The 25,239-nt window shown below is 44.2% G+C and overlaps 2 protein-coding genes and 1 long non-coding RNA gene across 4 annotated transcripts in view; 1 reads left to right on the top strand and 2 right to left on the bottom strand.

Moving 5' to 3' along the window:
* Positions 1-1,042: 1,042 nt before the first annotated feature.
* LOC121538816 (cilia- and flagella-associated protein 99-like) lies at positions 1,043-2,064 on the bottom strand. Its single transcript, XM_041846985.1, has 3 exons — positions 1,597-2,064; positions 1,330-1,469; positions 1,043-1,169 (listed from the first exon to the last, which is right to left on the bottom strand). Exons 1-2 carry the CDS (start codon positions 1,792-1,794, stop codon positions 1,362-1,364), a joined length of 306 nt encoding a protein of 101 aa, XP_041702919.1. The 5' UTR covers positions 1,795-2,064; the 3' UTR covers positions 1,043-1,169; positions 1,330-1,361.
* A 562-nt stretch (positions 2,065-2,626) lies between these two features.
* Positions 2,627-3,943, bottom strand: LOC121538817. The gene is made up of 4 exons (XR_005995252.1): positions 3,826-3,943; positions 3,202-3,327; positions 2,811-2,955; positions 2,627-2,693 (listed from the first exon to the last, which is right to left on the bottom strand). It is a non-coding gene; the product is annotated as an uncharacterized LOC121538817 (long non-coding RNA).
* Positions 3,944-6,558: 2,615 nt separating this feature from the next.
* The window catches only part of LOC121539337 (lateral signaling target protein 2 homolog), a 56,675-nt gene continuing 37,994 nt past the window's right edge, over positions 6,559-25,239 (top strand). For both annotated transcript variants that reach the window (XM_041847750.2, XM_041847749.2), the window contains exon 1: positions 6,559-6,877. In XM_041847750.2, coding sequence (XP_041703684.2) covers positions 6,842-6,877 — 36 coding nt within the window. In that variant the 5' untranslated portion in view covers positions 6,559-6,841. The remainder of the gene's footprint in view (positions 6,878-25,239) is intronic.

The raw sequence follows: 25,239 nt of genomic DNA, 5'->3' as shown, positions 1-25,239 counted from the left end.
CCGAGCCACGGACTGTTCACTCGGCTACCGTCCGACAGATGGAGACAGTACAGGTGCATCAAAGTCAAGACCGAGAGACTAAAAAACAGCTTCTATTACCAGGTCATCAGACTGTTGTACAGCCATCACTAGCTGTCTACCAGGTGATGCACATTCACTCACACAAAACACACACACAAGTTATCACACACACACACACCTCATACTCACAAACACGCACACACACTCACAGCCAACGCTGCTGTCCCATGTTGTCCCATGTTATATATAGAGACATTGACCCACTGGTCACTTCACGTTTCACACTGTGTATTTAAATACTGTATCCCCACCCCGACATAGCTTATTCTAATATCTCTACTACTGTAGATGTATTTTAGTTGCACTGTCTATGCACACCGCATATTTCTATACTGGATTATTGTATATAAATTCTTGGTGCCCGAAAAATAATCACTCCCTCAACGTCAACAAAACGAAGGTTTTCTCGCTCTGCTTCAGCCTATGGCGCTCTTGCTGCGTCTCCTCCAGCCTCCTCTGCAGAGCCACCATCCTCTCATCCTCAGCTACTCCCTGCTGCAGCTCTTGCCTGGCTCTCTTCTCCTCCTGCCTACCGTATGCACATCAGGACACATCTCAGACATGTCTTGTGCGTACATACCAGGTATGTGAGTGTCTCAGTTAATCTGACCTGCGTGCAGCAGCCTGTCCCAGGGCTGTCCTGTGGAGGGCGATGGTGTCCAGCTGTTCCAGCAGAAGCTGCTCCCTGCTCTGCTTGTCCTCCAGGATGCGCTCCCTCCTGTCCTGTTGCTCTTTTTGCTCTGCATCCCTCAGCATGGCCAGACGCTCCCGGAGCTCAGCCAGGGACATCTCCCCAAGCAGATCATGTCCTGCTGTCTGAGACAGGGAGAGGTCAGAATACAGCATATCATTAATCATAAAAGTCAACCTCCTCCTCACAGAACCCAGCAAAATGCCTGTATACTGTGTTTTGTTGGCAAGATCCTTTCCCCTGCTTACTGTTTCATCCACAAACCTGTGCCTGATGAGGGGGACAGACTCAATGGCCCAGATCTGACTGATGATCTCAAACTTCCTGCTCAGCTCTGCCTGTGCTTCCTCCAGGGCCTGGCGAAGGAGTTCCCCACTCTGCTCCGACACTTCCTTTACTGGAACACAAACATATACAAAAGCACACAGACATGAGATCCCAATTCGCCAAACACGGTCTGTTGCACCACAACACCAAAGCAGGTGTAATAGAACTGATGATGAGAAAGTGAACATTATGTGGGGACAAGGGGTGATGTAATGCTACAGTTTAGTCACCTATACGCTGTTTGAACTCCTGCAGCTTCACTTTAGCTGCTTTTGAGTTTTTGTGTCCATCTGCCACCTGTTGCACCAGGTCTCATCTCTTTCTCCTCCTGCAACTGCTTGTTTGCGTATCTCTGCATCATCTTGGCAGTCTGCAAACAATCACAAACAAGATAGGCTCAATCAAACACTCACAAAGACAGGAACATTTAATATAGCCAATTACCTTTTCTCAATATTCCAAAACTGTATAATACTAATAACTCGAATAAAACACACCTCTTCCTTCTTTAGCAGTGCAGTCTTCTGGTTGCGCTCCGTGATGCGGGCGAGAGCGGCCTCTTCGGAACTGATGCATCCCTCCAGACGCCAGCGCTCCTCCTGGGCAAGCTCCTCCTGGAGGTCCCGCTCCCACATCTCCTTTTGCCACTGCAGGAACGAGGAGGGCTCACCCGCCGCCTCCACTATCTGCTCCATTCTGTTTTACAGTAGCACACACAGCACACATTACAATACCTCTCCACTCTAGCTGCCTTCATAAGTGTCCCACTGGCCCAGCTAGTTTTTTATGTCAACAAAGTGACTGACAGTTGGCATAGTGATTAATTCCTGGAGTATAGTGGCACAACTGATATGAGGCACAGGTGCATGCATTATATTGTGTTGTACCGGCGTAGCTCCCCCTACACCTGACGGTTATACAGAGCCCCCTCTCGCAGGATGGCCGTTATGTTTAGCCTGATGGGCAGGCTGTTAGTCTGGTGGAAATATACAAATACACAGGGGTATACGCAAAGACGCTCATAGACAAATGTTACTGTCTATTATTTCTGTATCATTTGAGAGCACTTCAACATCACAAACCTCAGTACCTGGATCCAGGGGGAGTGGAGTGAGATCTATGATGCTGCCTATATGAAGAGGAACTGGATTGCCCCACTGCTAAGGTACAGAACTGTAAAGGCATTCAGGTTATACCTAAAGACATTGAATCCCCACTCATGCTGTCTTCTTTCATTTTGTTTTATTTTTCATGTCTTTACTGTCTTGTCATCTCTTTTTCTAATATATACACATTTCCCCCACTAGGTGGAGCCCTGAGATTGAGATTCTGATGGCTCAGTTTGCAGCCAGAATCTCTGAAGGAGTCAACTCAAGAAAGCCACCAAGAAAAACACTGAGCCCCAGGAATTTTCACTTACCAAACCCAAAGATTGTCAGAGAAAGTTGATTTATTTTATGAGCCATAAAATTACCACAAACTGTGAAATAATTGCATTTTGGTGCCATTAGACCACAGACAATGTGTTTCTTACTTTGTGCATCTTTTTAAAGTCCAAGGTCATCAAGGAGGAACATGCTGAAGTAACAGATTACTGTGGAACACAAATTGGCAAATATAGAAGCGACAAATGGTCAGATCATGTGTTTGTTATACCATTTTGAAAACATTATCTAGAATTGAGTTATTTAAAATTCTGTGATGAACTTACTGGCAAACTGGTTACGATCAGCCTTCAGTAAGCATTTCCCATTCTGAGCATAAAAGACATTGATGACAACATCCAATAACTTTTTATGCTCAATGCATCCAGAAATGATGTCAAGTATAAACTTCTTATCCAAGGCATCCAGGTTCTGGTAAGAAAGAAACTGACTGTTATCTGAAATGTCTGTAATACCGAAGCAGTCTTACGGTATAGATAGATACGGTATATGGCTCTGGTCTGACCATTTTGATCAATAATCTCCTTTCGCTAGCTTTAAAATAATGTTTTATGCTTCATAATAGGGCATGAGATTAATAATCCATCACAACACATACACATCACATCCATACACATCCATCCATACATACACACTACTCAATTTAGGTACAGTTACCTCAATGGCCTTTGAAGCATCCTCTGTGAAATCCTCCACACACTGTTAGTCTGCATTAAACTTGTCACAGAGCACAGTGGCTTTCTTGATAAGTGCTGCATAGCCTTTTGCCATCTTATGCTACACCTGTGCAAATTAGGGACATCTGGCATTAGGGGAAATTAAAATCTTCTCAACTGATGAATAGGTGAATGTGGTGGGTGGGTGGATGGATTGAGGTAACGTTAGCTACCTGGTCAGAAGGACAGAACACACAGACAGAGAGACACATACATACATACATACATACATACATACATACATACATACATACATAGACAGATGGAAAGAAACATATCAAATCCAATTTTATTTGTCACATACACGTGTTTAGCAGATGTTATAGCGGGTGTAGCGAAATGCTTGTGCTTCTAGCTCCGACAGTGCAGTAATATCTAACAACTAACAAGTAATATCTAACAATTTCACAACATATACCCAATACACACACATCTAGTAAGGAATGGAATGATGTAATAGATGCTACCAAAGGTTCTTAATAAACCTATCAGTGATGCTGTACTGTTAGTAAGTCTAATCGTGGCATTTTAGGCTAGCAAAATGTGTCCATGCTTGGACTCTTACCATGGATGTGGCTAACCTTTCTTGGGTGAACTAAACGTATTGCTTACAGGGCAGCTAAACTGTTGCCGAATAGGTGCTTCATTAATCAAAGGCATTTTAACAATGTGTAACCCATTCATTTATTGGTTCTCAGGGTTTGTCTGTAACTTCAAAACAGTTCCGATGTTTGGTCGTTGCCAAGCAACACAGGCATAAACAGAGGCCAACAACATAATAAGGCTGATTGATCATTTTCAAATGTTGACTAACATTATTACCTATGACCAGTGGCGTGTATTCATGGACGCCAAGGGAAGCCAGGCTTCCACAAAACATTTACAATTTGTTTTAATAATTATACATAAAATAACGTATCTTTCGTCTCTCTGGGTTTCATAATTTTCCTTCAATTCGCAAGAGGCTGAATGTACCTCACAGGAGAAAGCATCCGAGCGAGCGAAACAGCGCCCCTCTGTCTCTCTACGTGTAGGCCATCTATCTGATACTGTCTGGTCCAAACGAGTATGACATTGTTGCCGCCTGTAGCATTGAACGCAAGGGAAGCCAGTGAGCATTTGGCCTCCCTTGACAAAAAAAGTATACAAAATTTGCCAATCAGCTTTGAGCTAAACTGAGCGATCTCAACTGTGAATGGTCCTGGCGGAAAAAAAAGTGTCAAGGGAAGCAAGCTTGGATTTGGCATCTCTGCTATCAAATCACTTTGAGAGCATACAGTGGGGAGAACAAGTATTTGATACACTGCCGATTTTGCAGGTTTTCCTACTTACAAAGCATGTAGAGTTCTGTAATTTTTATCATAGGTACACTTCAACTGTGAGAGACAGAATCTAAAAATCCAGAAAATCACATTGTATGATTTTTAAGTAATTAATTTGCATTGTATTGCATGACATAAGTATTTGATACTTCAGAAAAGCATAACTTAATATTTGGTACAGAAACCTTTGTTTGCAATTACAGAGATCATACGTTTCCTGTAGGTCTTTCAGGTTTTCACACACTGCAGCAGGGATTTTGGCCCACTCCTCCATACAGACCTTCTCCAGATCCTTCAGGTTTCGTGGCTGTCGCTGGGCAATACAGACTTTCAGCTCCCTCCAAAGATTTTCTATTGGGTTCAGGTCTGGAGACTGGCTAGGCCACTCCAGGACCTTGAGATGCTTCTTACGGAGCCACTCCTTGGTTGCCCTGGCTGTGTGTTTCGGGTCGTTGTCATGCTGGAAGACCCAGCCACGACTCATCTTCAATGCTCTTACTGAGGGAAGGAGGTTGTTGGCCAAGATCTCGTGATACATGGCCCCATCCATCCTCCCCTCAATACGGTGCAGTCGTCCTGTCCCCTTTGCAGAAAAGCATCCCCAAAGAATGATGTTTCCACCTCCATGCTTCACGGTTGGGATGGTGTTCTTGGGGTTGTACTCATCCTTCTTCTTCCTCCAAACACGGCGAGTGGAGTTTAGACCAAAAAGCTCAATTTTTGTCTCATCAGACCACATGACCTTCTCCCATTCCTCCTCTGGATCATCCAGATGGTCATTGGCAAACTTCAGACGGGCCTGGACCTGCACTGGCTTGAGCAGGGGGACCTTACGTGCGCTGCAGGATTTTAATCCATGACGGCGTAGTGTGTTACTAATGGTTTTCTTTGAGACTGTGGTCCCAGCTCTCTTCAGGTCATTGACCAGGTCCTGCCGTGTAGTTCTGGGCTGATCCCTCACCTTCCTCATGATCATTGATGCCCCGCGAGGTGAGATCTTGCATGGAGCCCCAGACCGAGGGTGATTGACCGTCATCTTGAACTTCTTCCATTTTCTAATAATTGCGCCAACAGTTGTTGCCTTCTCACCAAGCTGCTTGCCTATTTTCCTGTAGCCCATCCCAGCCTTGTGCAGGTCTACAATTTTATCCCTGATGTCCTTACACAGCTCTCTGGTCTTGGCCATTGTGGAGAGGTTGGAGTCTGTTTGATTGAGTGTGTGGACAGGTGTCTTTTATACAGGTAACGAGTTCAAACAGGTGCAGTTAATACAGGTAATGAGTGGAGAACAGGAGGGCTTCTTATAGAAAAACTAACAGGTTTGTGAGAGCCGGAATTCTTACTGGTTGGTAGGTGATCAAATACTTATGTCATGCAATAAAATGCAAATGAATTACTTAAAAATCATACAATGTGATTTTCTGGATTTTTGTTTTAGATTCCGTCTCTCACAGTTGAAGTGTACCTATGATAAAAATTACAGACCTCTACATGCTTTGTAAGTAGGAAAACCTGCAAAATCGGCAGTGTATCAAATACTTGTTCTCCCCACTGTATCATGGTCACAAGGCATAAATATGTAATTATCACTACACATACAGTGGCTTGGCTTCCCCAGTGATTTTACCCACACACAGCTAATGTTCATTTTTCGTATTTGTGTCATAATAACATTAGGTTCCAACTACTTTCTGAAAATAATGTACCAAAATTGTAGAACTATCAAAGATCAATTTTCGCTTGCCATAGAATCAACAATGATTATGATGTACTTACCATAGAATTAGGAATGAGAATACTAATTAGCAATGAATAATTAATTAGAAATGAATAAATTAGGAATTACAATACTAATAATTAGGAATTAGTCATTTAATAGGATATCTATGGTATGTACACCATAGTGACGTGTGGTGCAAGCCTGGGCAAGTGGGTGGCGATATCAACGTGACTGTCATCAAGCAGACGGAGGGGACGAGCGAACGAAACCATCCGTTGAGGATTGCTTGTTTTATCCGGTGGTACTTGAAAAGTGGCAGTGAATCACCAGCCTACCGCGGATTCTGTAGGCATGAAAACACAACGTCGTTTTTAAAGAAATTATATGAACACTTGAACTCTTTACCTTAAAACTTTGGATGTCGTATTGGATTAAATATTTCCCACCTTTTTAGCAACGTAGTTAGCATCTGCTAGTCTGTCTCAGGTACTAGAAGAGCAGGGTCGGTGACAAAGGAGGGGTAAGGTGGCGAGGTAACGATGAATCGGTTTCGAAAGTGGTTTTACAAGCCTAAGGTAAGTTTATGTGATTCTATTCTCCAGCTACTGCCAGTAATCTGTTATTCGCTAATACATTTTAGAAAATAGCAAACTATAGTTTGCTATTTTCCCCATACAGTATTTTGCTGCAATGCATGTATTACATTCCTTAGTACATATTGAGCTATGCATGTACATGCTAGCTAGTCGCTGTATAAACTGTCTCTGATAACGTTATCTTCTATAAAGTTGTTTATTTCAGTCTGGCATTTAGGTAACTGAAGCTATGCAATACGAATGGCTGCTTCTCGAAGCAAATTGTCATCAACCGCATTGCTGAGATTGGTCAAAACAGAAATAAATAATGTAGCTAGCTAGCCTAACTTGCATTGCAGTATCGAACTTGTAGCCTACAGCTTTTGTTAGCTAGCTACCCTACCTAACGTTATAGTACAAACGGTCGTCACTCGGGCTCAGAATTAATTGAATTGCTGTTAATCAGGTACAGTAACTGAGAGAATGCATCAGACAAGAAGAGCGAGTGCATTCTGAGGCTGTCAACGCCTATGATAGTTAATCACATAGCTTTAGTCCAGTGGTTCCCAACCTTTTTCGGTTGCTGGACCACCAACTGAATTTTGCTCTGCTCAGAGTACCCCTGAAGTACCCCCTCGTGCATTTTACCAGTAAGCGTATGGTCTCATGAGTGTTCTCAAGTACCCTCTGTGGATAGGCAAAGTACCCCCAGGTCCTAGTACCCCTGATTGGGAATCACTACTTTAGTCTGTGGCAATACTGTTTTGTCTGCTAAGGGACAGATCGAAATTTACTGTGGGGAGGGCTATCAAACAATATTTTTGCTTTGGGAGGGTTATGTTTAAAAAAATAAAAATAAATTGGGCACAGGGGAGGGTAGTGCATTTTCCCCCTGGTTTACATTTGCTCTTTTCCTTGTATTTTCACTATAAACAATGGCTGGACTTACTTTTGATATTACCCTAATCAAGTTTAGAAACATTTGTGAAGGTTTGGTATGGTGTGGCTGTTATTAAGCTTTAGCTACTGCAGACCTATGATACGAAGGCAGTGCACCCCTGCGCTCCAACTGACTCGGACAGTTAAACTTGAGGTGAGGAAGAGTTTCAGGCCTACCAGAGTTACTCCTATAATCTATCAATATAATGCTTATCTTTATACAAAATATTCGGATTGAAAATAACTAATTACCCTCCTCTGTACATCTATATCAGTATAGCAGACACAGTAGCCATCTGACATAAAGAAATGCAGGTTGGTGTTGTAGCATCTCTCTCGCTTTCTCTCAGTGGAGGCTCCTCAGAGGAGGAAGGGGAGGACCGTCCTCAGTGAATTTCATAAAAAAGTGAAACATGAAAGTTATCCTTTTTAGATAAAACTATACTAAATATATTCACGTCACCAAGTAATTGATTAAAACACGCTGTTTTGCAAGGAAGGTCTATAGTAGCCTCAGCAGCACTCTGTAGGATAGCACGTAGGACAGCATGTAGGACAGCTAGCATCTGTCCTCCTCTGGGTACATTGACTTCAATACAAAACCTAGGAAGCTCATGATTCTCACCCCCTTCCATAGACTTACACAGTAATTATGACAACTTCCGGAGGATGTCCTACAACTTATCAGACCTCTTGCAGCATGAACTGATATGTTATCCACCAATCAAAGGATCAGAGAATGAATCTAGTACTGTAAGCATAAGCTAGCTAGCACTGCAGAGAGAGAGAGAGAGAGAATTTTCACTTACTTAGCTAACTAATGAAGCTAGCTAGTTTAGCCTACTCAAACAGAGAGGGATGCTATGTTAGCTAGCTGGCTAAAGCTATCCAGCACTGGAACTCTTCCAAGTCAAGGTAAGCTTTTGATTTTATAAATGTATTGCCACCGGGGCCTGCCGGTGTAACTGCTTGCTGTACACTGTACTGCATGATTGTAGCGGGTTTACTAACGCCTTAGTTCTAGTAGCTATGTTGACTATGATGTTTAATATGGTGAAAACGATGTAGGCTGTGTGTAGCAGTTATGATATGAAAGTTTGGCTTGTTAAGTTTTTTTCACCTGGTCACAGACAGCTGTTTTAGAAGTGCACTGAAGTCCACAAGCGAAGGCAAAAGGTGAGAGGAGGAGAGACCGTAGATGCGAGAAGGAATTATATATACAACGAGCAAATTGATCATGCAGTTTATATGTGGCTGCTAGTTTTGTGTTTGTGTGTGATCAGGGGTGTATTCATTCCGCCGATTCTGTTGAAAAATGTTTCTAAAACGGTAGCAAACGCAACGAAACAGGGATTAACATACCTGAATTTGGCAAATAGAAACTCTTGTTTGCAACTGTTGGACTAATGATTACAACCTAGATCAGCTAGATGCAGGCAAGAGTGTGCAAGACGGTATTGAATGTGTCACTGTCTGTCACCTTGATTACTCTAATTTCTCTCGACCTGTGCACCTACGTTGTAAACTTTCATTCGTAGGCTAGGTTGTAGCAACCTCATGATGTGTATAGGGAAAATTTGAGTATCATGTAGTAGCCTAAACCTATCAACGTTACATTGAGCTGGGTGAATGGAATATGAATGACAGTCCTCCAATATGCTGTAATACAAATAAGGCCATGCTCATAAAAATAAAATACAAATTGGCCTCCCTCATCTTAAATGGCACCATCACTATATATATATACACAGTGGGGAGAACAAGTATTTGATACACTGCCGATTTTGCAGGTTTTCCTACTTACAAAGCATGTAGAGGTCTGTCATTTTTATCATAGGTACACTTCAACTGTGAGAGACGGAATCTAAAACAAAAATCCAGAAAATCACATTGTATGATTTTTAAGTAATGAATTTGCATTTTATTGCATGACATAAGTATTTGATACATCAGAAAAGCAGAACTTAATATTTGGTACAGAAACCTTTGTTTGCAATTACAGAGATCATACGTTTCCTGTAGGTCTTGACCAGGTTTGCACACACTCCAGCAGGGATTTTGGCCCACTCCTCCATACAGACGTTCTCCAGATCCTTCAGGTTTCGGGGCTGTCGCTGGGCAATACAGACTTTCAGCTCCCTCCAAAGATTTTCTATTGGGTTCAGGTCTGGAGACTGGCTAGGCCACTCCAGGACCTTGAGATGCTTCTTACGGAGCCACTCCTTAGTTACCCTGGCTGTGTGTTTCGGGTCGTTGTCATGCTGGAAGACCCAGCCACGACCCATCTTCAATGCTCTTACTGAAGGAAGGAGGTTGTTGGCCAAGATCTCGCGATACATGGCCCCATCCATCCTCCCCTCAATACGGTGCAGTCGTCCTGTCCCCTTTGCAGAAAAGCATCCCCAAAGAATGATGTTTCCACCTCCATGCTTCACGGTTGGGATGGTGTTCTTGGGGTTGTACTCATCCTTCTTCCTCCAAACACGGCGAGTGGAGTTTAGACCAAAAAGCTCTATTTTTGTCTCATCAGACCACATGACCTTCTCCCATTCCTCCTCTGGATCATCCAGATGGTCACTGGCAAACATCAGACGGGCCTGGACATACGCTGGCTTGAGCAGGGGGACCTTGCGTGCGCTGCAGGATTTTAATCCATGACGGCGTAGTGTGTTACTAATGGTTTTCTTTGAGACTGTGGTCCCAGCTCTCTTCAGGTCATTGACCAGGTCCTGCCGTGTAGTTCTGGGCTGATCCCTCACCTTCCTCATGATCATTGATACCCCACGAGGTGAGATCTTGCATGGAGCCCCAGACCGAGGGTGATTAACCGTCATCTTGAACTTCTTCAATTTTCTAATAATTGCACCAACAGTTGTTGCCTTCTCACCAAGCTGCTTGCCTATTGTCCTGTAGCCCATCCCAGCCTTGTGCAGGTCTACAATTTTATCCCTGATGTCCTTACACAGCTCTCTGGTCTTGGCCATTGTGGAGAGGTTGGAGTCTGTTTGATTGAGTGTGTGGACAGGTGTCTTTTATACAGGTAATGAGTTCAAACAGGTGCAGTTAATACAGGTAATGAGTGGAGAACTGGAGGGCTTCTTAAAGAAAAACTAACAGGTCTGTGAGAGCTGGAATTCTTACTGGTTGGTAGGTGATCAAATAGTTATGTCATGCAATAAAATGCAAATTAATTACTTAAAAATCATACAATGTGATTTTCTGGATTTTCTACATGCTTTGTATGTAGGAAAACCTGCAAAATCGGCAGTGTATCAAATACTTGTTCTCCCCACTGTATATAGTGATGTTGCCATTTTAAGATGAGTGTATGTGTGTGTGTGTGTGTGTGTGTGTGTGTGTGTGTATATATATATATATATATATGTGTGTATGTGTGTATATATATATATATATATATATATATATATATATATATATACATACATATACACACACACACACACACTACCGTTCAGAAGTTTGGGGTCACTTAGAAATGTCCTTGTTTTCGAAGGAAAATCATTTATTTTGTCCATGAAAATAACATCAAATTGATCAGAAATACAGTGTAGACATTGTTAATGTTGTAAATGACTATTGTAGCTGGAAATGGCAGATTTTTAATGGAATATCTACATAGGCGTACAGAGGCCCATTATCAGCAACCATCAGTTCTGTGTTCCAATGGCACATTGTGTTTGCTAATCCAAGTTTATCATTTTAAAAGGCTAATTAATCATTAGAAAACCCTTTTGCAATTATGTTAGCACAGCTCAAAACTGTTGTACTGATTAAAGAAGCAATAAAACTGGCCTTCTTGAGACTTGTTGCGTGTCTGGAGCATCAGCAATTGTGGGTTCGATTACAGGCTCAAAAAGGCCAGAAACAAAGAACTTTCTTCTGAAACTCTTGTTCTGAGAAATGAAGGCTATTCCATGCGAGAAATTGCCAAGAAACTGAAGATCTCGTACAACGCTGTGTACTACTCCCTTCACAGAACAGCGCAAACTGGCTCTAAACAGAATAGAAAGAGGAGTGGGAGGCCCCGGTGCACAACTGAGCAAGAGGACAAATACATTAGAGTGTCTAGTTTGAGAAACAGACGCCTCACAGGTCCTCAACTGACAGCTTCATTAAATAGTACCCGCAAAACACCAGTCTCAACGTCAACAGTGAAGAGGCGACTCCGGGATGCTGACATTCTAGGCAGAGTTGCAAAGAAAAAGCCATATCTCAGACTGGCCAATAAAAATAAAAGATTAAGATGGGCAGTCTGAGATATGAGATATGGCTTTTCAATGATTTTACTGAGTTACTGTTCCTATAGGGAAATCAGTCAATTGACATAAATAAATTAGGCCCTAATATATGGATTTCACATGATTTGGGCAGGGGCGCAGCCATGGGTGGGCTTGGCAGGGCATAGGCCCACCCACTTGGGAGCCAGGCCCAGCCAATGAGAATTAGTTTTTCCCCAAAAAAGGGCTTTATTACAGATAGAAGTACTCCTCAGTTTCATCAGCTGTCCGGGTGGCTGGTCTCAGACAATAACACAGGTGAAGAAGCCGGATGTGGAGGTCCTGGGCTGGTGTGGTTACACGTGGTCTGCAGTTGTGAGGCCGGTTGGACGTACTGCCAAATTCTCTAAAACTATGTTGGAGCGGCTTATGGTAGAGAAATTAACTTTCAATCTTCTGGTAAAAGCTCTGGTGGACATTCCTGCAATCAGCATACCAATTGCATTCTCCCTCAACTTGAGACATCTGTGGCATTGTGTTGTGACAAGTGCACATTTTAGTGGCCTTTTATTGTCCCCAGCACAAGGTGCACCTGTGTAATTATCATGCTGTTTAAAAAGCTTCTTGATATGCCACACCTGTCAGATGGATGGTTTATCTTGGCAAAGGAGAAATGCTCACTAACAGGGATGTAAACAGATTTGAGCACAAAATGTTAGAGAAATAAGCTTTTTGTGCGTATGGAAAGTGTCTGGAATCTTTATTTTCAGCTCATGAAACCAACACTTGACATGTTGCTTTTCATATTTTTGTTCAGTATACATATACATACATACATACAACGAAAGTATGAGGACACCCCTTAAATTTGTGGATTCGGCTATTTCAGCCACCCGTTGCTGACAGGTGTATAAAATCAAGCACACAGCCATGCAATCTCCATAGACAAACATTGGCATTAGAAAGGCCTTACTGAAGAGCTCAGTGACTTTCAACGTGGCACCGTCATAGAATGCCACCTTTCGAACAAGTCAGTTCGTCAAATTTGCTTGAGCTGCCACGGTAAACTGTAAGGGCTGTTATTGTGAAGTGGAAACGTCTAGGAGCAACAATGGCTCAGCCGCAAAGTGGTAGGCCACACAAGCTCACAGAATGGGACTGCTGAGTGCTGAAGCGCGTACAAGTCTTCTGTCCTCGGATGCAACACTCCCTACCGAGTTCCGAACTGCATCTGGAAGTAACGTCAGCACAAGAACGGTTCGTCTGGAGTTTTGTGAAATGGGTTTCCATGGCCGAGCAGCCGCACACAAGCCTAAGATCACCATGTGCAATTCTTAGCGTCGGCTGGAGTGGTGTAAAGCTCGCCGCCATTGGACTCTGGGGCAGTGTAAACGCGTTCTCTGGAGTGATGAATCACGCTTCACCATCTCAGTCAGACGGACTAATCTGGGTTTGGCGGATGCTAGGAGAACTCTACCTGACACCAATGCATAGTGCCAACTGTAAAGTTTGGTGGAGGAGGAATAATGGTCTGGGACTGTTTTTCATGGTTCAGGCTCCTTAGTTCCAGTGAAGGGAAATCTTAACGCTACAGCATACAATGACATTATAGACGATTCTGTGCATCCAACTTTGTGGCAACAGTTTGGTGAAGGACCTTTCCTGTTTCAGCATGACAATGCCCCCGTGCACAAAGCGAGGACCATACAGAAATAGTTTGTCGAGATCGGTGTGGAAGAACTTGACTGGCCTGCACAGAGCCCTGACCTCAACCCCATCGAACACCTTTGGGATGAATTGGAACGCCGACTGCGAGCCAGGCCTAATCGCCCAACGTCAATAATGCTCTAGTGGCTGAATGGAAGCAATTCCCCGCAGCAACGTTCCAACATCTAGTGGAAAGCTTTCCCAGAATAGTGGAGGCTGTTATAGCATCAAAGGGGAGACCAACTTCATATTAATGCCCATGATTTTGGAATGAGATGTTAGATGAGCAGGTGTCCACAAACTTTTGGTCATGTAGTGTGTGTGTAATATATATTTTATTTATTTATATTTCTGTTATACAGTGGACACCTAAGCCTATAGGCCTATGCATGCAATGCCCTGATACATTTAGTGCTAAAATCCCTGATAGCTGAACCGTGAGGTGGACAATTCACATGAAAATCTGTCATCAATTGCATGGAAAACTAGCTATAGTCACCCGAAAGACTCTGGCAAGTGCGCTAGTCCAGTGTCTCTTTGATTATGCCTGCACATCATGGTTCACCAGCAGCCCCAAACATCTAAAGAATAAGCTACCAGCCAAACAAGCTTGTAAGAATTGTACTTAAACTCCCCCCTCATACTCATCTGGAGGTTGAGCATTTTTTAGTCTCTATCTATGTAATTGTATAGATATTTATGTTTTTAAAAATAGGGACCACAATGGAAATAAGCCCCCGACTTTGTTGACATAGTCTATTTATTGTGGTGTTGTAAACACAAACCATTGAATTTCATGGCACTGTAATTTGTATAATTTATAAATATGGCATCAAAATGTTGAAAATATGATTTCCCCCTAGCTGATCATTGTCTGCAGCTGGCTCTGATCGTAGTGTAATGAAACAGGCAGGGAGAGTGGGCTCGTCTGTGGTGGTCGGCGAACCCTCATCCTTCTGGCCCGTTGCCCTGCGTAGCATCGACTGCAATGCTGCATGCTGGAGTTGCAAAGTCGATATCCACGTTTTTCATACTGGCCCCCCATGGGAATCGAACCCACAACCCTGGCGTTGCAAACGCCATGCACTACCAACTGAGCTACATCCCTGCCGGCCATTCCCTCCCCTACCCTGGACGACGCTGGGCCAATTGTGCGCCGCCCCATGGGTCTCCCGGTCGCGGCCGGCTACGACTGAGCCTGGATTCGAACCAGGATCTCTAGTGGCACAGCTAGCACTGCGATGCAGTGCCTTAGACCACTGTGCCACTCCTTCAATTCAGTGATTTCGTCAAGATATTTGGGAAAGTATTTTTGCAACCAGAATAACATGAGGGTAAACATAAACATAGTCATTGACTAACATAATTATTTCTCAGTACTTTTGCCAGGAGGAGTACTCTGCATTGCCTTTTCTAAGTGTGCTGAGGGAAACCATAGAATGTTGTGTTTATTTATTTTACCGGCCACTAAGTCTGTAGCATTCCGCTCTGACGTACAGTATTGTTGAACACCGCATAGCCTTGTCATTTTCGCATCAACATTAAGTCGTTTTGTTATTGAACTATGTTCTCCTGGAGATAGAAAAGCGTTGAATCAGCATGTTCCCCTAGAATGGAGCAAGGCTATTGATATTTTCAGAGCTGCACTGTACTTCCTAGATTAGTCACATAGGGAAGGGATTTGTTTCTCTCTTTCCTGCAATATAATCTCCTTTCAGTGCTCTGAAGACCTCTGGTATCAAAGTGCACTTCAAACTACCTGAAAATAAGACCCACTGATATCCCATCCAGAGCACTGTACCCTTGGACTGTTGGAGGAAGGGCTATGGGCAACAGTAGGATTAGATGATTGACCCACATTCACAATATTGTAAGATGAGCTGGCTGACATTCCTTCTTGCTCTGTAACTTTTCTTGCTGGTTTTTAAATCCTCTCTCTAAAAGGCAGTTAAGAAAGACCGGGCCTGTTCTGTTTTATAGTATTTGGCAAATGTTTGCTTGCTGTACAGGTTCAAGTGCTCTACCATTATCCAATTATGGGGGGAACACACTGAATCATGAACCTAATATACTAATAATAGACAGCTGTTTTCCCTCGATACCAAAAATTCAATATGAAAAGTAATAATAAAGTGAAAGGGAAGGAAGAAGATGGGGCCATTGTACATGGAGACGTGCTTGAATGGCAGCAGACAGAGACGAAGACCTGGCTAAGGTTTCCACTGAGCCAAAATGGCCTCTCTATTACCACCTCTCATTCATCAGAGAGAGACTCACAGAGAGAGGGAGAGATGTCAGGAGGCTAAACCTGCACATTTCCTCCCTTTGCCTCTCCTCCTTCTCCAGGGTTATTCAATCAAGCATTCAGTGAATGACCTTCAGCCACACTCCACCTCATCTGTCAGTGTGACAGGCCCACAACCAGAGACGTGCCGGCCAGTCGCGCTCAGCTCGCATCCATCTGCCTGTATAGCCTGAGCAGATGGGAACAGAGCTGGGACACTCTACAATCCATGCTTGCCACTCTACCCACTAGCCAAGCATATTAGTACTTGCAATTATAAACAACCACATCCCTCCCCCATCCATTCACACAGTTACAGGATAAAACAGATACTGTTTTTGAGACAGAAATGTTATAGATTGCAGCTTAAAGTCCAGACATGAATTATTAAAATCCAACATGACTCGCCAACCATCTCTCGTCCTCATCCATCCATTTCTCTACGAACTCCATCCTTCCAGTCATCCATTTGCCATACTGTTTTAATGATAAAAATGTTCTCTCCTATCTGGTGGTTAGGCTGTGTAGTGGGTAACAAACACCCGTGCCTAATGTCAAGGAGGCGCCACAGACAATCTTTGGCTAGACCTACATTATTAACTGATATCTCTTAAAATACGAGTAATCCTTGTTTTTTGGTTTTTTCACTGTGTATTTGAAATGCACACTGAACAAAAATATAAACGCAACATGTAAAGTGTTGTTTCATGAGCTGAAATAAGACATCTCAGAACTTTTCCATACGCACAAAAAGCTTATTTCTCTAAAATGTTGTGCACAAATTTGTTTACATCCCTATTAGTGAGCATTTCTCCTTTGCCAATGTAATCCATCCACCTGACAGGTGTGGCATATCAAGAAGCTGATTAAAAAGCATGACCATTACACAGGTACACCTTGTGCTGGGGACAATAAAAGGTCACTCTAAAATGTGCAGTTTTGTCACAAAACACAATGCCACAGATGTCTCAAGTTGAGGGCGCGTACAATTGACAAGCTGACTGCAGGAATGTCCACCAGAGCTGTTGCCAGATAATTTAATGTTCATTTCTCTACCATAAGCTGCCTCCAACATCGTTTTAGATAATTTGGCAGTAAGTCCAATAAGTAAGTATTTTCTTAACTCTTTCTTGAACTGCGTTGTTGGTTAATGGTTTGTAAGTATGCATTTCACGGTAAGGTCTACACCTGTTGTATTTGGCACATGTGACAAATTTGATTTGATGTTGCGTTTTATATTTTTGTTCAGTATAAGTTCACTGTTTTGAAAGGTTAATACTACTCCATGTAATTTAGCCTAAATTCTTAAGACCCTAACCAAAGTCATCTCCTTTTCGTTATTCAGCATCCCTGTAAAATACAGAAAAAGCTGAAGAAACCAAAGTAATTAGCAGCTTGTCTGATCCAGAGTGGTTCTGCACAGTTGGCACCAAGAGGGAGAGAGAGGGGCAGCAAAGTGCTGGGCAGCGATCAACATGCCTGAATATTTAGCCAGGTTTCTCCAGCCCTTTATGGATGTCTCCATTCTGCTTACCCAACAGCCGTGCCATAATTGATTTGGTATCAGCTGCCGGATTTAGAAAGCTGACCTGACCCCTGGTGCAGATCTAGACAGGCCAGCCGATTTGAAAGCCTTTTGAAATTCATTGCAGGATTGGGATGCAGGCCACTGTGTCCTAGGTGTGGTGAGAAGATGATTAAATGCAAAGAGTTGTGGAGCGATGGGGATTGAATTCCACCAGAGACCTCTAGTGAGGACGTTTAATGACAGAGGAGTTTCATGGATTTCTTTTGACATTATGACATTGAGAACAATCTTTGGACACTCCATTAGATTGGGACAGGTTAGTTGATTCCACTTTATAGAAGCAGTACCATGCACTCAAGGTGCCGTTTGCTTTGAGTGAGTGTGAGTCTGTGTCTGCAGCAGCAGACTATAAAATGCACAACACCCCTCCTTCTCTGGCCGCCATCTCTCCAGTGGGAAAGAAAGGGAAGAGGGAGCCAGGGAGGGAGAACAGTAGGCCTATCTTTTTGGGATTAGGCTTAGTTCTTTCTTGGCCTTGGTTACAGTTGGCAGGAGATAAAATAAAAGGATGCTGTGATGTCACGAGAGGCTGTGTCCTGGAGGGACGTTACATCCCCCTGAGGTGGCTGCAAACCCAGACAGCTATGGCTCCATCTGCTGGTATGGTCGGGAACTCCACCCCTCTATGGCCAATCTTCCCACGCAGCTGAAACAAATGAGGAGCTGATGAGCTGAAGGTTTGGGAAGGGAAGAGACACAGTCTCCAACCTGGGCTCTCTGGAGGACAAGAGTGCTGCACGTCCACTTCCATGAGGAATGTAAGGATTTGGAGATACTTACCTTTGGGAAATACTCACCTTTGGATATATGCACCTGTGGAAATACGTGAGAGACATTTGGAAGGACTTTTTGCTGGGTTGGCCACTAGCTGCAACGTGGAATACAGTAAGACTGGGGAAAAGTTACTTGAGCGAGGGAGAGTTATGATTTTGGATGTGGAAGAGACATCCCTGAACTGTTAACCCTTAAAGAGCCACCAGAGAACAGAATTGTGTTATACTTTCGTTAGTTTCCCAAGACCTTTAATAAAATCCTTGTTTTGGTTGAACCTGGTCTCCTTGCACTACTTGAGCAATCCCGCTGAAAGCTGTGTAGCCTCTCGTGACATCACAGATGGTGGAGAATACGGGCACGCTCAAGCGTTAATAGTGCATGTCAGAGGAGGATACCGAAGGTTTGATCACCCAGTTTTCCAAGTTGGCCGTAGGCTCCCCCGCCCGACTGAAATGGAGGACATATTGAAAGCCCTTGTTGCTGGCCAGCAAGCCCAGATGCAAGTAAACGTGGCTCTCTTGGAGGAGCAAAAGAAAGCCAACCTTCTGAAGGCAGAGGAATTGCAGTTGCAGAGACAGAGGGTGGTCCAAAATACCCACCCAATAAAGGCAAGTGACTTTATATCTAAGATGGGAGCTACCGATGACATTGAGGCATACCTGCATGCATTTGAGGCCACGGCCACTAGGGAAGCCTGGCCCAAGCAACAGTGGGTTGGTCTGTTAGCCCCCTTTCTAACCGGGGAATCGCTGAATGCTGTCCGGGACCTGGGCCCTGACCAGGTTACTGACTATGATGCCCTGAAGTCTGAGATCCTCAGCAGATATGGACTCACAAAGTTTGGTATGGCCCAGCGCTTTCACAGCTGGACCTTCCAACCAGACCAACCTCCCGGGCGCAGATGCATGAACTTGTCCGAATCGCAAGGAAATGGCTGGATCCGCAGAGGAATACAGCAGCGGCGGTGGTGGAGGCCGTTGTGGTGGATCGTTACCTCACGCGCCCTGCCTTATGAGGCAAAACGGTTCATCAGTCAACAGGCCTTGACCACGGCTGATCTGACCGTGGAAGCTGTGGAAAAGTACCAGGCCACAGCGGAGATGCTGATTGCTTCCCGAAAAGACCCCAGGAGTGCGGCCCCACCACAAATGGGAAGAACCCGTCCAAAGGACCCCAAGGTCTCGAACCCAGCCACGTCAGGACTTATCCCGGCTCCAGGGGGAGCCAGAAACCAGGCGGGTCCAAGAAGAGTACACCAGGATGGGAAACCTCGACAGTGTTACCGGTGTGGGGAGATGGGACATATCTCCTGGCAGTGTGGGAAACCAGCCGATGAACCTATGCCCACTGCGGAGTCCTCCAGCTCAGCACCCACACATCGTTTTGCCTCGCTCTTGGGAGTCGTAGATGGCGGCCCAGATCGACCCCCACCTGCCCGGTAACTGTGAATCACCATGATGTGGAGGCCTTACTGGATTCTGGTAGCCGGGCCACCCTGGTGCGTAAGGATTTGGTGGGCCCAACGTGTCTGACCCCGGGAAAGTCCTCCCAGTTTCCTGTGTCCATGGGGACACCAGAGAATACCCCATTACTGAACTTACAATGACCAGCACACGGGGAACCATACACACGACGGCGGGGGGTGGTTGATTCCCTCCCCGTCCCTGTCCTAATTGGACGAGACTGCCCAGCCTTTTACCCACTCTGGAGAGAGTCTCAGGAGAGGATAACCCGAGTACCTCGGAAACGGAGAGGCAAGACTCATCCTGGGAAGGCTCCGGTGCAATCCTCCGAGTTACTCACTCCCGCCCGGGCTCTGATAGGGATGGCAGGTGCCCAGACCGACACAGAGACGGAGCTACAGAATCTGGACAAAGAACTGTCTGGTCTGAAGGGGACCGCTGAGAGGTATCGTTTGTTAAAGCAACAGTTAGACATGAAGACAGAAGAGTTAGATATCCTCCAGGCTAAACTCCAACAGAGCTCCTTCCCTAAGCAACAGGAGGAGCTGGAGAGGCTGCGCAGGACCATCGAGGAGTGTGAGGAGACCCTGCGCAGTAGTAAGGAGGTACAGAAGAAGGCAGAGGAGAAGTACAAGGTGTTGGAGAACAAGATGAAGAATGCGGAGGCAGAGAGAGAGAAGGAACTGAAAGCTGCTCAACAGAAGCTAAACTCTGCTAAAACCAAGGCTGATGCGTTCAGTAAGAAACTCAAGGAGAGACAACAGGAGGCTGAGTCCCTGGTCCTAGAGTTGGAGGAGTTGAAGAGAGAGCAGTCTGGCAAGCACCACGGCAATGCGGACGCCCTCTCCCGGCGTGATGCCTTCTTCGCTGCCTTTACCCCGACGAGGACGTCGGTCCCGAGGAGGGGGATGTGTGATGTCACGAGAGGCTGTGTCCTGGAGGGACGTTACATCCCCCTGAGGTGGCTGCAAACCCAGACAGCTATGGCTCCATCTGCTGGTATGGTCGGGAACTCCACCCCTCTATGGCCAATCTTCCCACGCAGCTGAAACAAATGAGGAGCTGATGAGCTGAAGGTTTGGGAAGGGAAGAGACACAGTCTCCAACCTGGGCTCTCTGGAGGACAAGAGTGCTGCACGTCCACTTCCATGAGGAATGTAAGGATTTGGAGATACTTACCTTTGGGAAATACTCACCTTTGGATATATGCACCTGTGGAAATACGTGAGAGACATTTGGAAGGACTTTTTGCTGGGTTGGCCACTAGCTGCAACGTGGAATACAGTAAGACTGGGGAAAAGTTACTTGAGCGAGGGAGAGTTATGATTTTGGATGTGGAAGAGACATCCCTGAACTGTTAACCCTTAAAGAGCCACCAGAGAACAGAATTGTGTTATACTTTCGTTAGTTTCCCAAGACCTTTAATAAAATCCTTGTTTTGGTTGAACCTGGTCTCCTTGCACTACTTGAGCAATCCCGCTGAAAGCTGTGTAGCCTCTCGTGACATCACAATGCGTTTCTTTCACAGCTTTCACACACTGATATTTCTTCCTTTTGTTTCTCCTGATTAGATTCACAGTGTCACACCATGGGAGTTTTTGAGACCAAAGTCTCTAAGAAGGGCAGATTGAACAGCCAATACTGTACAACCATTAGCCTTACTATTGAAAGTTACTGTGCACCATGCTATTGTGATTTAAATTTGCAGCAAAGATAAAGATTTAGATTTTGAGACTTGCTGTAGAAATATGTTTAGTTGTGGCTTTTGGTAATTAATGTTTTGCAAGTTGATATAGCTTAAATGTAATGACATGCTCAGAACCCTCAACAACTTCACAATTGGATTGAGACGTCAAATTGAGCGATTTTCCACTGTAAATTTGCCCACAGTTGAGCATGGCATGTAGGCTTTATGTATAAATATCTTCTACACAGATGGCGGGCACCATAGACGAGAGGACCAAAGTCTGCTCCATGGAAATTGGACAGTGTGTATGTAGATGAAGAAAACCTGCAAGTTGTGTGTGTGTGTGCGGTTCCTGCAGTCACCAAGTATTCATCCACGACTGTCATTATGTCTTTCATCTCTATTATGGTCAAACGCTACAGTAATGTCTGCCTGGGTCTTTGTCTATCCATGACAATGGTCTGTTTCTGCGTAGACAGAGTGAGCCGAGGCTGACTGTAAGTCATGTTCCACAACAATAGAGAGGGTTATAATGCAGAGTTTAGTTTATGGAGGTCGGACCAGAGCCCAGGGAGGTGACTCAGAGTAGTACTTTTCTTTATTTCAGTTCTCTGTCAAAGTAATTTGACTAGAAGAATTGTGATGATAACAAACGTAGTTATTCATCATCTTGTATTTTGTCCTGCAAGGAGCACCCATGAAATTGGTCCCTACCATGTTTTATTTTTAAAAACAGTATTATAAAAATTAATAGCATGTTACAGAATGAAGACAAACAGCACACAATGTCATGATGCATCTAAGAAGAAACTACCTTCTTTCTCTTCTTGCCTTTCACCTACGCCTCCCTATCACCCCTTTGGCCTCAGTTACGCTTTTGTGTTGTTGTTTTGGGAATTTGAAATCACCACAGCAGTTAGCCAGCACGGGATTGTATAATTGGTCACGGGTCCTAAGAGGGGGGTGGGGGTGGAGTGGGACCCGCTTGCAGCTGCCCAAATCCTCTTAGCCCCCCCTCCTGTGCTACGGCTGCCCTGTCCTGCCAGCCCATGTGCCAGGCACGTGCTCTACACAGCTCTCTCAGATCAAACATCAGATTACGCCAGTGGCCGTTCAGACATACACAATCACATGATGACAGCGTCAATCAAGATCCAGATAGAAAGACTATTTAAAATCCACTGAGTCAATGAACTTGCCCTGGGTTGAGCGCTTTGCCCGGAGCAAAGAATAGGAATTGCCTGTTTGTCAGCCTGTGTGAACGTGGCTAACTGCTATGACATTGGCAGGTTTGTTTTACACATGCAACTGGATTTTGAACTAGTTGACAAATCGATGTGCTAAAGGGGATCCTTAATAAATACAAATGCGCACTTCAAAGATTCAGGCCTATAGATTTGCCAAGAAAAGGTATAGGATAAGGGGTTAAAAAATCGACTGCGCTATAGAGTCGTGGAGAGAGAAGCCACTGTACTCCTGTTGTATTGCAACAGTTCATGTGAGAGCAATGTTTTATTTACAAGTTCATCCTGGGGGTACACTTAAGGTCTACTACTCTGTTGTCATATGTAAACTGCAGTTCCAGAGGATTAGAGTAACAAGGCTGAAAGACTTTCACCGTGCAATGCAGAGAGAACAGAAAATAATGACTCCTTCAGAAGACCTTACGGAGATGATCATGACGATAATGGTTTTCAAAATCAGGACATAACTGACATCATTGACCAAGGACCTACAAGTTGTCTACTCAAGGTAGCAGAGAGGTTTTTGAGCTTTAATGCTGACCGATGGGCCTGAGTAGGGGTGATGCGCTGTATACAGCTGCTAATTTGCCAGTATCTGGCTGATACAGAATGGGCTGTTGCAGACAGTGTGTGAGCGGTTTTCCTCCACAACATTTGCTTGTGCTGTCTGTGAGTGAGGTAGCCTATGCTTGGCTGGAGAATGGAGGGCAGAGGAAGGCTTGTTGTGAACTCCCTGAAGTGGAGTCTATGTACAGTTGAAGTTGGACGTTTCCATACACTTAGGTTGGAGTCATTAAAACTCGTTTTCCAACCACTCTACAAATGTCTTGTTAACAAACTATAGTTTTGGCAAGTCGGTTAGGACATCTACTTTGTGCATGACACAAGTAATTCTTCCAACAATTGTTTACAGACAGATTATTTCACGTATAATTCACTGTATCACAATTCCAGTGGGTCAGAAGTTTACATACACTAAGTTGACTGTGCCTTTTAAACAGCTTGGAAAATTCCTGAAAATTATGTCATGGCTTTAGAAGCTTCTGATAGGCTAATTGACATCATTTTAGTTAATTGGAGGTGTACCTGTGGATGTATTTCAAGGCCTACCTTCAAACTCAGTGCCTCTTTGCATGACATCATGGGAAAATCAAAAGAAATCAGCCAAGACCTCAGAAACAAAATTGTAGACCTCCACAAGTCTGGTTCACCCTTGGGAGCCATTTCCAAATTCCTGAAGGTACCACGTTCATCTGTACAAACAATAGTACGCAAGTATAAACACCATGGGACCACGCAGCCGTCATACCGCTCAGGAAGGAGACGCGTTCTGTCTCCTAGAGATGAACGTACTTTGGTGCGAAAAGTGCAAATCAATCCCAGAACAACAGCAAAGGACCTTGTGAAGATGCTGGAGGAAACAGGTAGAAAAGTATCTATATCCACAGTAAAACGAGTCCTATATCGACATAACCTGAAAGGCCACTCAGCAAGGAAGAAGCCACTGCTCCAAAACTGCCATAAAAAAGCCAGACTAGGGTTTGCAACTGCACATGGGGACAAAGATCGTACTTTTTAGAGAAATGTCCTCTGGTCTGATGAAACAAAAATAGAACTGTTTGGCCATAATGACCATCGTTATGTTTGGACATCAGTCAGGAAGTTAAAGCTTGGTCGCAAATGGGTCTTCCAAATGGACAATGACCCCAAGCATACTTCCAAAGTTGTGGCAAAATGGCTTAAGGACAACAAAGTCACGGTATTGGAGTGGCCATCACAAAGCCCTGACCTCAATCCTATAGAAAATGTGTGGGCAGAACTGAAAAAGCGTGTGCGAGCAAGGAGGCTTACAAACCTGACTTCGTTACACCAGCTCTGTCAGGAGGAATGGGCCAAAATTCACCCAACTTATTGTGGGAAGCTTGTGGAAGGCTACCCGAAACGTTTGACCCAAGTTAAACCATTTAAAGGCAATGCTACCAAATACTAATTGAGTGTATGTAAACTTATGACCCACTGGGAATGTGATGAAAGAAATAAAAGCTGAAATAAATCATTCTCTCTACTATTATTCTGACTTTTCACATTCTTAAAATAAAGTAGTGATCCTAAATGACCTAAGACAGGGAATTTTTACTAGGATTAAATGTCAGGAATTGTAAAAAACTGAGTTTAAATGTATTTGGCTAAGGTGTATGTAAACTTCCGACTTCAACTGTATGTATAGTTACTGATGATGTAGGTTTATGGAGAAGCGTTAGCCACCCCCACCATTTAAAAAAATTATAATGTAATTTTACCCCCTTTTTCTTCCCAATTTTGTGATATCCAATTGTGATCTTGTCTCATCGCTGCAACTCCCCAACGGGCTCGGGAGAGGCGAAGGTCGAGTCATGCGTCCTCCGAAATATGACCCACCAAACTGCGCTTCTTAACAC

Source organism: Coregonus clupeaformis, chromosome 25 (genome assembly GCF_020615455.1).
Source record: "Coregonus clupeaformis isolate EN_2021a chromosome 25, ASM2061545v1, whole genome shotgun sequence".
NCBI classification, from domain to species: Eukaryota; Metazoa; Chordata; class Actinopteri; order Salmoniformes; family Salmonidae; genus Coregonus; species Coregonus clupeaformis.
This window is presented reverse-complemented; position numbering and strand designations above follow the sequence as displayed.

Excerpts from the sequence above, each read along its gene's own strand:
- LOC121538816 (XM_041846985.1), bottom strand. The coding sequence starts at position 1,794 with ATGGAGCAGATAGTGGAGGCGGCGGGTGAGCCCTCCTCGTTCCTGCAG. Across the intron at positions 1,470-1,596 it reads CACTGCTAAAGAAGGAAGAG|ACTGCCAAGATGATGCAGAG; the intron begins GTGTGTTTTATT and ends GATTGTTTGCAG.